Here is a 13,071-nt window from a genome sequence, read left to right on the forward strand (position 1 = left end):
TGTCTGACCATGCCTCCAAGAAGGTATTCTTGAGAGTTTCTGCATCACCTTTGCATCAGCGCTTGGGCTAAAATGTATCAGTATTTCCCTCCCAGAGTTTTACTGTACATTCTGAGATGACTGATGGCATGGAGTTGAGAGAGGAAGAAGGAATACATCCTTACATAGTATGTTTACAGTTCTCTCTGAGAGAAGAATATTGTTCACAGTCACATTAGATGAGTTCAGATATGTAGGAAAATAACCCTGTCTTCTTACTTATGGTGGCAAATCAGTCACTAGGAAAGCAATATGAAATTAAAAAATCACTAAATTATGTTAAATTGGTTTTGTTGGTTCAGTTGAAGATGAATCTGTGCATCAGCTACAGCTGATTTTGTAAAGCTTCTATTATCTTTAGCTATCCTTTAACATACAGGGTTAGAAACATGGAAGCAGGAACATCCTACCCATTCTGTTGAAATCCTCAATAAATAGATTGCATATGCAGGGTGTGTTGACAGTCAGAAAATTCAGATCTCAGTGTTAAAATGGAAGAAATAAGTATCAGAGTTGAGCGAAATGCAGTCCTCCTGTCTGCAGACCTCTCCCCCTTGGATTATGTGAGGTGAAGAAAACCTTGTGATCAGTATTAAATCCTAAGCCATTATGACTGATGTGTGCTGAAAAACTCATAGCAGAAATCACTGACTGCTAGTTCACATCTTCGTGCTTTTTAGCTGAATAAAAGCAAGCCTGAGCCTTTGAGTCCTTTGTCGAACATACTCCAGAAAGTACGGAGTTGGTATCTCCACAGATTTGGAACATGGAAGTTTTGTACATGAAACCATTTTATTTTTTCTCCCCAGTATTGCTTGTTATTCTCTTGTAGCAGTTACAGGCCATTTAAAACTATGGAAACATAAACAAAACACCAAAAAACAGTAGGAACAATTGCAGCTGCTAGGCTTTCGTGGGTTTTTGGACTCATTCCCTGCTAATTCTGAAGCTGGCAGCACTGTGAGAGCTGATAATTCTTTGTCGGCTCTTTTGATTTCTGTGTTTATATCCTGTAACAATAAACTAAGGAGAAAAGAGTGATACATGAGATGCTAACAGTTTTTCAGAACTGTAGCTCTGAGGCAGGTTCTATAGACTTAAACTCTGGCAATGTAAGCAGAGCTGTTACGCAAATCATCTGATGTATTTATTCAAGAAAGGAATAAAGAAATTCACAGAAAGTGCATTTGTTTAATCATATTACTTGGAATTAAAATGGTACTGCTTTATGTCTAAAATAAAATGGGCTGAAGTAAGGCTCTTTTAATTCTGGATTAAATTATTGCATCTGGATTTAATGTAGCTTATCTTAAACGCTTCAAGTGGTAGTTCAAGGATTTCCTTTTTCCATGAGAATGTTAGGTGTTTACATTTAGATTTCATACGTAAGTATGTTTATATTTTGTGTCATACCTTTATTGTTTTATGGACATATTTTGCATTAAAAATAATTTCATGTTTTTAATGTTAACCATATTGATGGAACCTTAAAAGAGAGCCCATAGATTCAGGTTTCTTTTTGCTACGTAACTCTGATTATAAGACTGCTGTGCCTTTAGTTTTCCTTCAGGAAAAACAAGTGAACAAAAAAATCTGTTTAGAACTCTTCTGAGGAGAAAATTGCATTTGAGCCTTCAGACATGACTTTGCACAGCTAAACACTGCACATCGTGGTGTGGTTGTTGACTCTTGTTGGAAGCTCATTTTGCTTGATCTTGTGAAAATGAACAGAAGCTTTATGAATGCACGTGCTAGCAGTAGTCTCCTACATGTAGCTTACTAATAAGAGACCAATTGTGATTTGTATTGTTTCTGATTCTATTTGAGTTAATTGCTACTGTGTAGATTCAGGAATACTTTTGTCATTAACTACTTTGTTGACTTTTTTCAGCATACCCATGTGCCCCGACTCATACCTTTAATAACAAGCAACTGTACCTCAAAATCGGTTGCCGTTAGGAGGTATGTTACAATATACTCAAATAGCAAATTATTGAGGTTGTTGCTTTCTAAATATGATAACTGTTTGTTGAAAGTAAACAGCTTTACAAATGTTTAGCTGTCAGCTCTCAAGGAACAAGGAACTGTGTGTTCCAGTGAGCAACAGTAATGAATTTAAGCAAAGTTACTTGGACATTGGTAAGGAATAGTGTTCTCTGACATAATCAGGGATGTGAACTGTGTCCTTCTGCAGAATTTAATTTAAAGTATTCTTAACACTTGTAGGAAAAAGCAACTTTTATTTTAAAATCGGAAAGGGGGAAAAAAGTTCTGAGTTGAATCTCTGGTGCTAAGGCTAACAAGAACAAACAGACCAGGTGCTGAGAGGCATTGGGAGATTGTAAGTTAGGTATGCATGTCTTTGCTAAGAACCAGCCTGAATTATTAACTGCAGTTAGGGCTAGTCCTGACAGACCTAGGGAGGTTAGCTCTTGCAGGAACACTGCATTATACTGCTGCCTACTGCACGTGGAGGACTTTGTAAGTGGAACTAGGCTGTGTGTGCCAGATTAATAAGCATACCACAGCACTGGGCTTTGGGTTGAGGTAGAGGTATGACATGGTGGATCGATCTGTTGCCATTTTTAAGTGCTGATGTGTGTCTTTAGCATGTTTTTTCCAAAAAATGATACTTCAATACTTGATGGGGCTTTTAATGACTCCAGTTGCTTCTGATAGTCTGTCATTTTTTGCACAAAATCTCTCAAAAGCAGTTTACGCTGTTTCTGGATCCACAGTAACCGTGAGTGCAATATAGCTATGTATTTACCAGAAATAACTGAGCACCTACACTGTTTACTCTTTTTAAGCTGCATTTTCATCCGAAGCAACTACTATCTCAACCCAAACTGTAGTAACATGTTAAAACTTGCTGTTTTACTTTAAAACACTGGGCAGGCTTCAGCATTTCCATTTACGTCAGCTTTGTCAAGGAAAATGGTTTCAGTTCACGATCTTCACATCAGTGAAGGCAGCCAAAATTGTATTTCATACTGACTTACTGCCTTCGTAAAAAAAAAAAGCCAAAACAACTAAATTAGTTACAATAATGAGAAGAACTTCTAATCCTTTCAGGGCTTTTTTTTGCCACGTTTTATACGTGCCCAAATAATTTGGCCAGAAGAAAAATGATGTAAAACAGGTCTAAAGTGAAAAATATCCAGAAAATATAAGAGTTCTATACCATAGACTCTACTCCCTTTTCAAAGTCTCAGTTATCTAAACACCTTCCTAAGCTGTGCCAGTTTCATTTGTTCACCAGGATCTAGTTTCAGGCATACTTCAGAATATGCATTTGCTAACTTGTGTCTGCTGTGTTGTCAGGTATTCTGAATTATAATAAATACAGTTAAATAACTTGTTATATTCAGTGCCAGGAAAGACTGAGGAGTACTTTCTGTGTGTATGTCCCCATATTAATGGTGTCATGGTGTCATGTTTTCCTTCATGGGACGTACTTTGTAAAGACTTGTGGAAGGATGGGAATAGTGTTTGGGACAGAAAAACAATGCTGGTGTAACAATGTAGAAAAACATTGAGGTGTAACTTAATAGCTGACTTTTTAAAGTATTGATGTATTATTTTTTAATATTAAGATATTACGGTTAGTGCAAATTTTGAATTACTGATGTGTCTTGCACTTAGGGGCAAATAAAAGACATGCATACCTAACTTACGATCTCCCAATTGTGTAATAACATGATTTGAACTAAAGATGTTTAAATTTCTGAAGTTTGAAGTTGTGTTAACAGTTAAACATGCTTTTATGTTAAGTATTTCTTCCCTCAGAATGAAAATACTGAAGTTTCTGTTTTTTCTACAAGCACACTGGAGAAATGAGTATTAATTAAATGGTTTTATTCTGTCTTCTTAGGCGCTCCTTTGAATTTTTAGACCTGTTATTACAAGAGTGGCAAACACATTCTTTGGAAAGGTATGGGCCTGTACATTTTTTCCCCAATAATAAACTACTAATGAATATTAATACAGAAGTTTTTTAGTTGAATCCTTGAATTGATTACGTTATTGAATGTTTGCCAGCCTTTCTAGTACAGCAGGTCATGTGGCTCTTTTAGGTACCAAGGGGTAGGAAATCTGTACGCTCCCACCTGCTGCCTCTTCTCCTTATCTTCTCCTTCTCTTCCTATATTGCATATGAGAAATTGCTCTTCATCTGAAAAAGTTAGTGAATCCTTTTCTTCCTATCAACAGCATCCCAAAGTTTTCTTTCTCATCCTGTCCTGGAGAATGAGGAGGGGAGCCTGAGAACTAAACCAGCTTCTCTGGCTCAGAAACAGAAGACAGTTCTGATTCGGGCATCTCAATTTTAATTTTTCTTGTCTCAATTTTACCAGAGCTCTCATGTAGAGGCATTTCTGCAGTGAGACAGTTTTGTCCTGCCAATTCTGCTGGGAGGTGCTCAAACTTCACTGTGATGCCCATGTCACCACTGGGATACTGCTGTGTCGTGCCCAAGGCCTGGTTGGCTCGAGCAGCAGAGCAGATGTCACTGACCAGAACTTATTGTTGGTCCTGCACACAGCAAGAGATGTTTGAACTGGAGTCAAGTAGCAAAGAAAGTAGCAATCTCTTCCTAGTTGGTCACCATATATTGTAAATACTTTATGATTTTAGTAGCGCCGCTTCCACAAGGCATTAGCTATGTGTCTGGTGATGCTCTTCAATATCAGTAATCTCCCAGAGGCTGCCCTAAATGACATTAAGTGCATTTTGCTGATGACATAAACAGGAGATATGCAACCCCTGTTTGGTTCTTTTGCTTTTAGTGGTTATTCTAGAAATGTAGAGAGCAAGCTAACAAAATCAGTAATGTAATTTAGGCCTTTTAAATCACACCCCTCTCTACAGGATCAGGTGCTTTTTCTGTCAAATAAAGGCTTGGTCTGGAGATGGTGTCTGGAAGCAGGACTCAAGTGTATGCTGAGTTTGAGGGTGCCACTAAATTGGAGGGGTTGTTGACTCCCTTAAAGGCAGACAGAGCTTAGAATCATAGAATCACAAAAGTTGGAAAAGACCTCCAGGATCGTCTAGTCCAACAGTCCAACTATCTCCAGTATTTTCCCACTAAACTGTGTCCCTTAGTACCACATCTAAACATCTTGAACATCTTGACACATGTGATGGCTGAACAATCACCAGAGGTGTGAAGTTGAACAAAAGCAAGTGCTAAGTTCTGCACCTGGGGTCGGGCAGCCCAGGACATGGGTACAGACTTGAGGATAAGAGGCAGAAGAGCTGCCCCACAGAAAGAAAGGGATCTGGGGGTTCTGGCTCATGGCAAGAATATGAGACAGCATTCTGCCACGACAGCCCCAAGGGCCAGCAGTACCCAGAGGTGGTGCATCAGAGGTGGTCACACTGCCAGCTGGGAGAGGGAAGGGGCTGTCCTGCTGTGCTCTGTGCTGTGCGGCCTCACCTCCAGCACTGGACATAAAGAAGGACATAAAAACATTCGAGAGCTTCCAAAGGATGGCTGTGAAGATGGGCATGGGTCTGGAGGGAAGTTGTATGAGGAACAGTTGTGGTCCCTTGGTTTGCTCAGCCCAGAGCAGAGGAGCTGAGGGGAGGCCCGATGGCGGCTGCAGCTCCTCACAGGGAGCGGAGGGCAGCGCTGAGCTCTGCTCTGTGTGACAGCGACAGGCTGAGGGAACGGCATGGAGCTGTGCCAGGGGAGGGCCGGGTTGGGGCTTAGGGACAGGGTCTGCAGCAGAAGGCGGTGAGCATGGAACAGGCTGCCCAGGGCAGTGTCAGTGATACTGAACTTGCCAGAGTTCAGGAAGCATGTGAATAATGCTCTCAGACATAGGGTTAGAGTTTTGGGTTGTTCTGTGTGGAGCCGGGAGTTGGACTTGGTGATTCTTGTGGGTGCCTTCCCACATGGTATATTCGTTGGTTCTTCCAGAGACTTTTTGATTCAAGGAAGTGAACTGTTGAAATACCTCTGTATTTACACGTAGTCAGCATTTCAGAGGCTTAAAGAAAACAAGAAGTGTGTTTTCATGTGTTTGTTTTGTTTTGTTTAAAAAATGAAAACCTGCATTTGTCTGCCTTTGCTGTAGCCTTTACTTTTTTAGAAAACATAATTTCTACCTTCAGAAAAGGAAATAGCTGGGAAGCCTTCTTAAGCCTCTACAGCAGTGCAGTTATATCATCACTACGCTTAAGCATTTGTTTGCTTCATACCTTAGAACTTCTCCCTTTGCTTTCTTTTTTTTTTTTTTTACTTTATTATTTATTATTATATTTATTATATCTTTATATATATTATATATATTATTATATTTATTATTTATTATTATATTACTTTATTATTTTAACTATTTAAACTTTACTACTTACTTTAGAATTGAATTTGCAGAAGCAAAATAATATGAGGAATGTTTGTCTTCTAGGCATGCAGCTGTCTTAGTTGAAACAATCAAGAAAGGCATTCATGATGCTGATGCAGAAGCAAGAGTGGAGGCAAGGAAGTAAGTCTGTACTACTTTTTGCTCTGAAAATTTGTAGATTTTACATGAGGGGTTGAAGGGTGACAATACATAATGTGTTAGCCACAGAAAAGGGCAGAAGTTAGATTGAAAAGTTACGTGTTTGTTCTCAGTGTCTTGAACTAACATCTGATTTCTATTGTAAGAAAAATATTCTAAAGATAGAGGCAATTGCTACCTTCTTAAAGTATTTGCAGATTCTTATGAAATAGGAAAAAGAATGTTTGATATTGCTGTATAATCATTCTTTTTTTTTTTTTTCTTCATGAATGAAGTTATCAAATTTTTTTCAGCATTTTCATTAGTTTAGGCCAGAGTAGAATTAGTAGAATTACTGTTCCTTACCCTTAGAATCAATAAGTGAGTGGAGAATTTCAGAGGACAGAGAGACTCAGTTGTTTTCAAGAAGATGTCTAAGGTCAATTTAATTGGTTTCTTACTGAGCTGGTGAGTTTCTCTTATACTTTGTCGTTCCAATTCAAGTTCCTTTTGCTCTCATCCCTTGTAATCTTTAACATCGTGACTATATTTTAAAGAAAATAAAGAACAGTTACAGTTGGTTGTTTTCTTTTTTTACAGGGCTTATTTGGGTCTTAGAAATCACTTTCCTAGTGAAGCAGAGACTCTGTACAATTCCCTTGAGCCACCTTATCAAAGAAGCCTCCAGACATACTTGAAGAATTCTGGCAGTATAGCATCTCTCCCTCAGTCAGACAGGTCATCTTCTAGCTCACAGGAGAGCCTCAAGTAAGGGTCACTTACCTACTTCTCTGTCGAAAAAATTATTTTATTTTTTTACAAAAATGTTATTCAGATACGATTAATTACTCTTCTTCAAATTAGTCTGTATTGCTTACCTGAAAATTGAAAGTGTTAAAACATGTTGTTAATGACCTGCCAGTAATGTTAAAAACTAAGTTATACAGAGATTAAAATTTTAAAATACTCTTAAACTACCACATGTTACTTCCTGTACTGCAGGAATTGTAATGTAATTTTGCAGATATTTGAACTTAAATATTACAGAAAGGAAGGGGTTGAACAGTAAATAGAAGTAGTTACTATGCAGGAAATGTATTTTTAATTGAGTCTTGAGTAATTTTTTATTGGATAGATGTTATTTTCCCTGTGTTACACAAAACTGAGTTTTTAGCTTCTAGTATTGATAACTAGATAATAAGTTCTCCCTGTGTTTACTACCCTAGGAAATAGGGACATGGTTTTACTTTGTCTAATTCTCCATGATTTTTGACTTCGCTGTACTTACAGATCTCCTAGATCATTGATTAAAAAAAAAAGGGAAAGGAGATTAGGGGATGAAAAAAATATGATGACTTGTCCCTACAAAACAAGAAACAAGCTCTATTTGAAACTGCTTAAATGAAATGGCATTTGCAGTAGATTGTGTAAGTGATGAAATTATAACAGTTGTCTAGGACTTTTTGGAGCTCAATTTAAGGTGAATTTAACCGCGGGCTTGCAACAAAATGCTTCCAAAACGCCAGGTATTAATATTAGGAAATCGCTGTATGTGGTTGTTAGTTAGCTGCAGATACATAATTCTCTGTGAGAAATTACCTAATAATTCTGACAGCTGCATTATCCTTGAGCACCTGAGCAAGTAACTCAGGTAAATACACAGTATTATGCACCTTCTCTCAGCCTTGCCTTTTTTGTATTAAAAATACAAAGGCTTCCCCTCTTTCATCCATTTTTCCCTGTTACTGCAGGCAACCCATAATTTGTTATGTATCAGTCGTTTTTATCTCCCACTCTTTTTGCATGACAGCTGATTTTGAAGATCAGCTCTGTGGTTAAATAAGACCTTGCAGTGGCAGCCTTAAATATTTCTGTGACCTGAAGTTTGTATTATCAAAGGAGAAATGCTCTGTGATGAAGATGTAATTTCATAAAATATAAAAGATGTTCCAATAAGAACGATTGTGTTTTCAGTCTGTATTAAATGTTTTTCTCCAAAAATATTCAGAGAAAATAGAAGGGGTGAGGAAAAAAATATATAAATAACCCTTTTGTTCTCTCATTTCACCGTGTATTAATTGCCTTTTGGATCTGTTACATGGGATGTTTTATTTATAAAAGCCCTTACTTCATGGGTTCATTGGATTTTGTCTTTCAGCCGTCCTCTATCTTCTAAATGGTCTGCAGCCAGCCCAGCCAGCTTTGCAGGCAGAGGTAAGCTAGTGCTATCTTGTGCACAGTATTTATTCTTTAAAGTTCTTTGAATTACAAGATTTAAATGGAACTTAAAATTTTATTTTGTTAAGTATTTAGCCTATTTCGGAATTGAATAATGTTATGTCTGCAAACTGCAGCTACTGCTATGTTTTCCACTTACTCAGCTTGGATTTTACATATTTTCAGTTGTGAGCAAAAGACAAGATGATTTGTTACGTATTGGAATTGTTCTTTGGTTGTTTATCTTGGAGTTTTGTCATGGGACAGTCATTCTCAAAGAAGCAGTGCATTGTTCTGTTGTCTCTGTCTGACAATTGGGCTTGTGGTGTTTGCAAGTGAAAGATGCCTTGTACCTTTCATCTGTTCCAAAGTAGCTGCTGCTGTGTATGTGAGAGAAACCAAATAAAGCAGAATTCAAGCAGTTTGATATTGTCACCAGTTTTCAAAGTTGAATCTTGTCTTTCTCCTTTCATGTAATGCCTCTGTAAGTCTTTCCAAAGAAATCACTGAACTCCCTTTTACAAGCCTCTTGTAATTAAGGGTGCTTGTTTGGTTGGTATTGAAACTGTGAAGGAAGAGTCAATGAAAATTAACTTCAGTTAATAGTTAACATTCAGCATGTAAGAGGAAATGGATTTAAAAAATATTTTATAGAAGATGAGGCCAAAACCAATGAAGGTATTCAGTCAGCTTGCCCAAAGCTTCACCTCAGCTGAATCATGGAAATACTGTCTTCTCTCCATATCACAAAGGGTGCTGTGAATTTCATTATGTTTTGAAGCATTCAGTGGGGTAATAAACCCCATAAACATTCCTAATTATGCAGATTGTAGAAGAATGGGAGCACATAGCATTAAATGGTAACATTTCATATTGAATGGCAATAAATAATACTGTAACATGAACTGTTCTTTATCTGAGTTTCATGCCAACGTGTCCAACATTATTTAATGTCCTTACAATATTGCATTTATATTAACTTTATTTGTGTAACATACATGTTTTTTGCAGGTTTGCTGCAGCAGTAGAAAACATTAACCTTGCAAATACGATTAATTCTATTCATTACTAACAATTTGTTGTTGTTGTTACTAGTTTCGGGCAGCAGCAAGAGTGTTCCAAGCCCAGGAACTCTGCAAAGGTCTCGCAGTGACATTGATGTTAATGCTGCTGCGGGGGCAAAGGCTCGCCATGCTTCTGGACAGACAGCTGGAGCTGGGCGCTTGTCAGCAGCTGGTCTGCCTCCAGGATCTTATGCTTCACTAGGTGAGGGAAACATCTTTATCTTTATCTTTACTGGGGAATTATTTCTGAGGCTTTTCTTCAGAGAGTTACGGGAAGACAAGCCTACTTTTGGAAAACTCTCATTGTCATTTTTGCTGGAGTGTTGTAAAAGAGCACATTTTCTCACGTAAGTTACCAACTTTGCTAGATGTTTTATTTTCCTTCTGCTAGAAGAATACTAATGTAAAGAATATATTCATACTATGCTCTTTAAACATCTTAATCTGGTATTACACTGTGTATTGGAAGGCACGATACCTTCACTTAACAGCAGATGGTGATCGTGGTTTTTTTGCATCCAAAAGTAAAAAGGAAATCAGTACCAGGACTCTTGATTTCCATGTTTTTTTTCTCAGCTCTTTAGCACTGCTGTAAAATAATCAGTTAATGAGACATCTTTGTATTAAGTAGTGGCTTCTTCACATAATACAAACTGTTGCACAAATGTATACAGCTGATTTCGGAGAGAGCTTCCGAAGTCCATTCATAAAACTCTGTGAAAGTAGTTTTTTTCCACCTGAGTGATAATCTTGCTTGTCAGGAATGCTTGCTGTTAGACATACAAAGCTCTGCAAATTAGTTTACAGAAAAACTGATAGTGATGGTAGAACTTCCAAGTTTAAATTTCACCATCGCATAAGGAGAATAAAGGAATGCTAGGCATGTATCCTTAACGTAGGGGTGAGATTCAGTGTTCACTGCTAGTTTTTTCTTCTCAGCCTATGTTCCTGCTAGACTACCAAGGAGGCAAATTCTAGTAGTGATATTACCAGTCATGGTCACAAGGGAGGCAGAGAAATCATATTTAAAAAAAAAAAAAAAAAAAGAAGAAAAAAAAAAAAAAAGTACTTTTTATTTAGCCTTTTTAAACATTTAAAAAAACAAAAACCAAACCTTTTCTTTACCTTTTCAGTTTGTGTTGTGCCTTGGGAGATGTTAGGATAAAAGGATGTAAGGATATAAGGATGTAAGCTATGTTATCCAAGGTTTTGATTGTGTTTTTAGTTAGGTTTAAGTGAGCTGCTTCTTTTGTCATCAGTGCCTACTTGAAGTGGTTTGGAACCACTACTGAATGTGGACGCAGTGTGTTTGCAGTGCTGCTGAGAAAGAACACTGCTTGGAGCAGGACTTTAGCATGGGGTGTGGGCTCCCTCTACTGCCCACACGGGGGATCAGGGAGGTGTTGGGTGTAGACTAGGGTTGGGCTGCTCAGTTTGCTTGCTGGAGGGGAGACTTTCAGTTGGAGAATTGATACTCCTTGCATAATGTCTGAAAGCCAGGGTTAATATTCTTCAAGATCAGAGTATTTTTTAGTCTATTTTGGTGGGCAAGAGGACATAACTGTGGTTCTTAGGTGAAGGTGGAGATGACTCATAGGAAAAGTGATAATAAACATAGCAGTAGGAGGAGGAGAAAAATGTCAAGTGGAAAGCAGAGAGAGAAATCTGTTGGTGTTTATTCATTGTGGTTTACTTCCTCATTACAGATTTCACAGAAATTTAGCTCTTGTTTGGAATTCTGGTTTGCTTTCAGAACATCTTAAGCCATGTGTGTGATTCATGCACAGAATTTGGAAGCAGGAGTTAAGAAGGGCACAGAGGTTTTTAGGGAAGTAAAGAGTGGTGGTTTTATGTGGGGAAATAACAGAGATAAAGAAATGGCATATTCTCATTGGAGTTTGTAGATGGGGAGTGGTGAATACGTGGTCTGTAAGTCCATGTCAAATTCTTTTGAGGGTTCTGAGTAATGGGAAAGTTTTGCCTTGCTAGTGAATACAGTGACTTGTGGAAAAGAGTATAGTGTTGAATTGAAATGGCAAGATAATGTGACAGGTATTCAGCACTAGTGAGGCCGCACCTCGAGTACTGTGTCCAGTTTTGGGCCCCTCACTGCAAGAAAGATATTGAGGCCCTGGAACGTGTTCAGAGGAGGGCAACAAAGCTGGTGAGGGGTCTGGAACACAGGGCTTATGAGGAGAGGCTGAAGGAGCTGGGAATGTTCAGCCTGGAGAAGAGGAGGCTCAGGGGAGACCTCATTGCTCTCTATAACTTCCTGAAGGGAGGTTGTAGTGAGCTGGGGGTCGGCCTCTTCTCTCGTGTCATTAGTGATAGGACCAGAGGGAATGGCTTCAAGCTACGGCAGGGGAGATTCAGGCTGGACATGAGGAAGTATTACTTTTCAGAAAGGGTGGTCAGGCACTGGAATGGACTGCCCAGGGAGGTGGTGGAGTCACCGAGCCTGGGGGTGTTCAAGGAAAGGCTGGATGTTGTGTTGAGGGACATGGTTTAGTGGGAGCTATTGGGAATAGGTGAACGGTTGGACTGGATGATCTCTTAGGTCTTTTCCAACCTTAGTGATTCTATGATTCTATGATTCTAGGTAGTGATAGATAGAAAACTGAAATGCTGTTATAGATGGACTGTACAAAGGTAGTGATGGTGAAGGAGGCCAAGGTTTGTTAACAGTCACACAAAAGGAATACTTCTCAGTTTGATCCTGATTCATTCTCACCCTTACTGAAAAAGTAACATCTACCTTTTGATAAAATAGCTGCAAAATGTAGAACCTAAGAGAACAAGTTCATAAGCGTAGTAATTAGTATTTGTCTCTGTCTCTTAGCTAATTATTATAAGAATTATTATGTGTATTTATGTGTGTTTTTGTTGTTTTAAATCATTTGTATTTGTTATTTACTTTGAGAGTCTTCTAGATACAGGAGGACCTTCTTTAGTTATTCTGAATGTTGACTAGCTTTGGCATCCTTAATAGGTAATGGCCTGTTGAGGAGACTGGAGCTGTAATTATATCTGTTGCACATTAAATATTTTAATTCAGATTGTTACTGTCAGAATAAGCAATTCCAGCTGAACTTGTGAATCTTTAATGCTTTTAAACCTGAGTGGAACTTTGTCCCATTTTGCCTCTGTTTTTATTGTGATGTCTCTTCCCTTCCTGTCCCTTAGCCCATCTTGAGGAGCAAATTTCATAAGATATTGTAATTCAGTAATGATACAAATGTATATTGATGCTGAAAGCCAAGCAT

The 13,071-nt window shown here is 38.2% G+C and overlaps 1 protein-coding gene across 17 annotated transcripts in view; it reads left to right on the forward strand.

Moving 5' to 3' along the window:
* Positions 1 to 13,071, forward strand: part of CLASP2 (cytoplasmic linker associated protein 2) — a gene marked incomplete at both ends in the record, with an annotated part of 129,532 nt that overhangs the window by 70,378 nt on the left and 46,083 nt on the right. For all 17 annotated transcript variants that reach the window (XM_079537951.1, XM_079537963.1, XM_079537960.1 and 14 more), the window contains 6 exons: positions 1,931 to 2,001; positions 3,914 to 3,973; positions 6,453 to 6,530; positions 7,128 to 7,295; positions 8,686 to 8,741; positions 9,840 to 10,010. In XM_079537951.1, the coding sequence (XP_079394077.1) occupies positions 1,931 to 2,001; positions 3,914 to 3,973; positions 6,453 to 6,530; positions 7,128 to 7,295; positions 8,686 to 8,741; positions 9,840 to 10,010 (604 nt within the window). The remainder of the gene's footprint in view (positions 1 to 1,930; positions 2,002 to 3,913; positions 3,974 to 6,452; positions 6,531 to 7,127; positions 7,296 to 8,685; positions 8,742 to 9,839; positions 10,011 to 13,071) is intronic.

This window comes from Tetrao urogallus (genome assembly GCF_951394365.1).
Source record: "Tetrao urogallus genome assembly, chromosome: 7".
Classification (NCBI taxonomy): Eukaryota; Metazoa; Chordata; class Aves; order Galliformes; family Phasianidae; genus Tetrao; species Tetrao urogallus.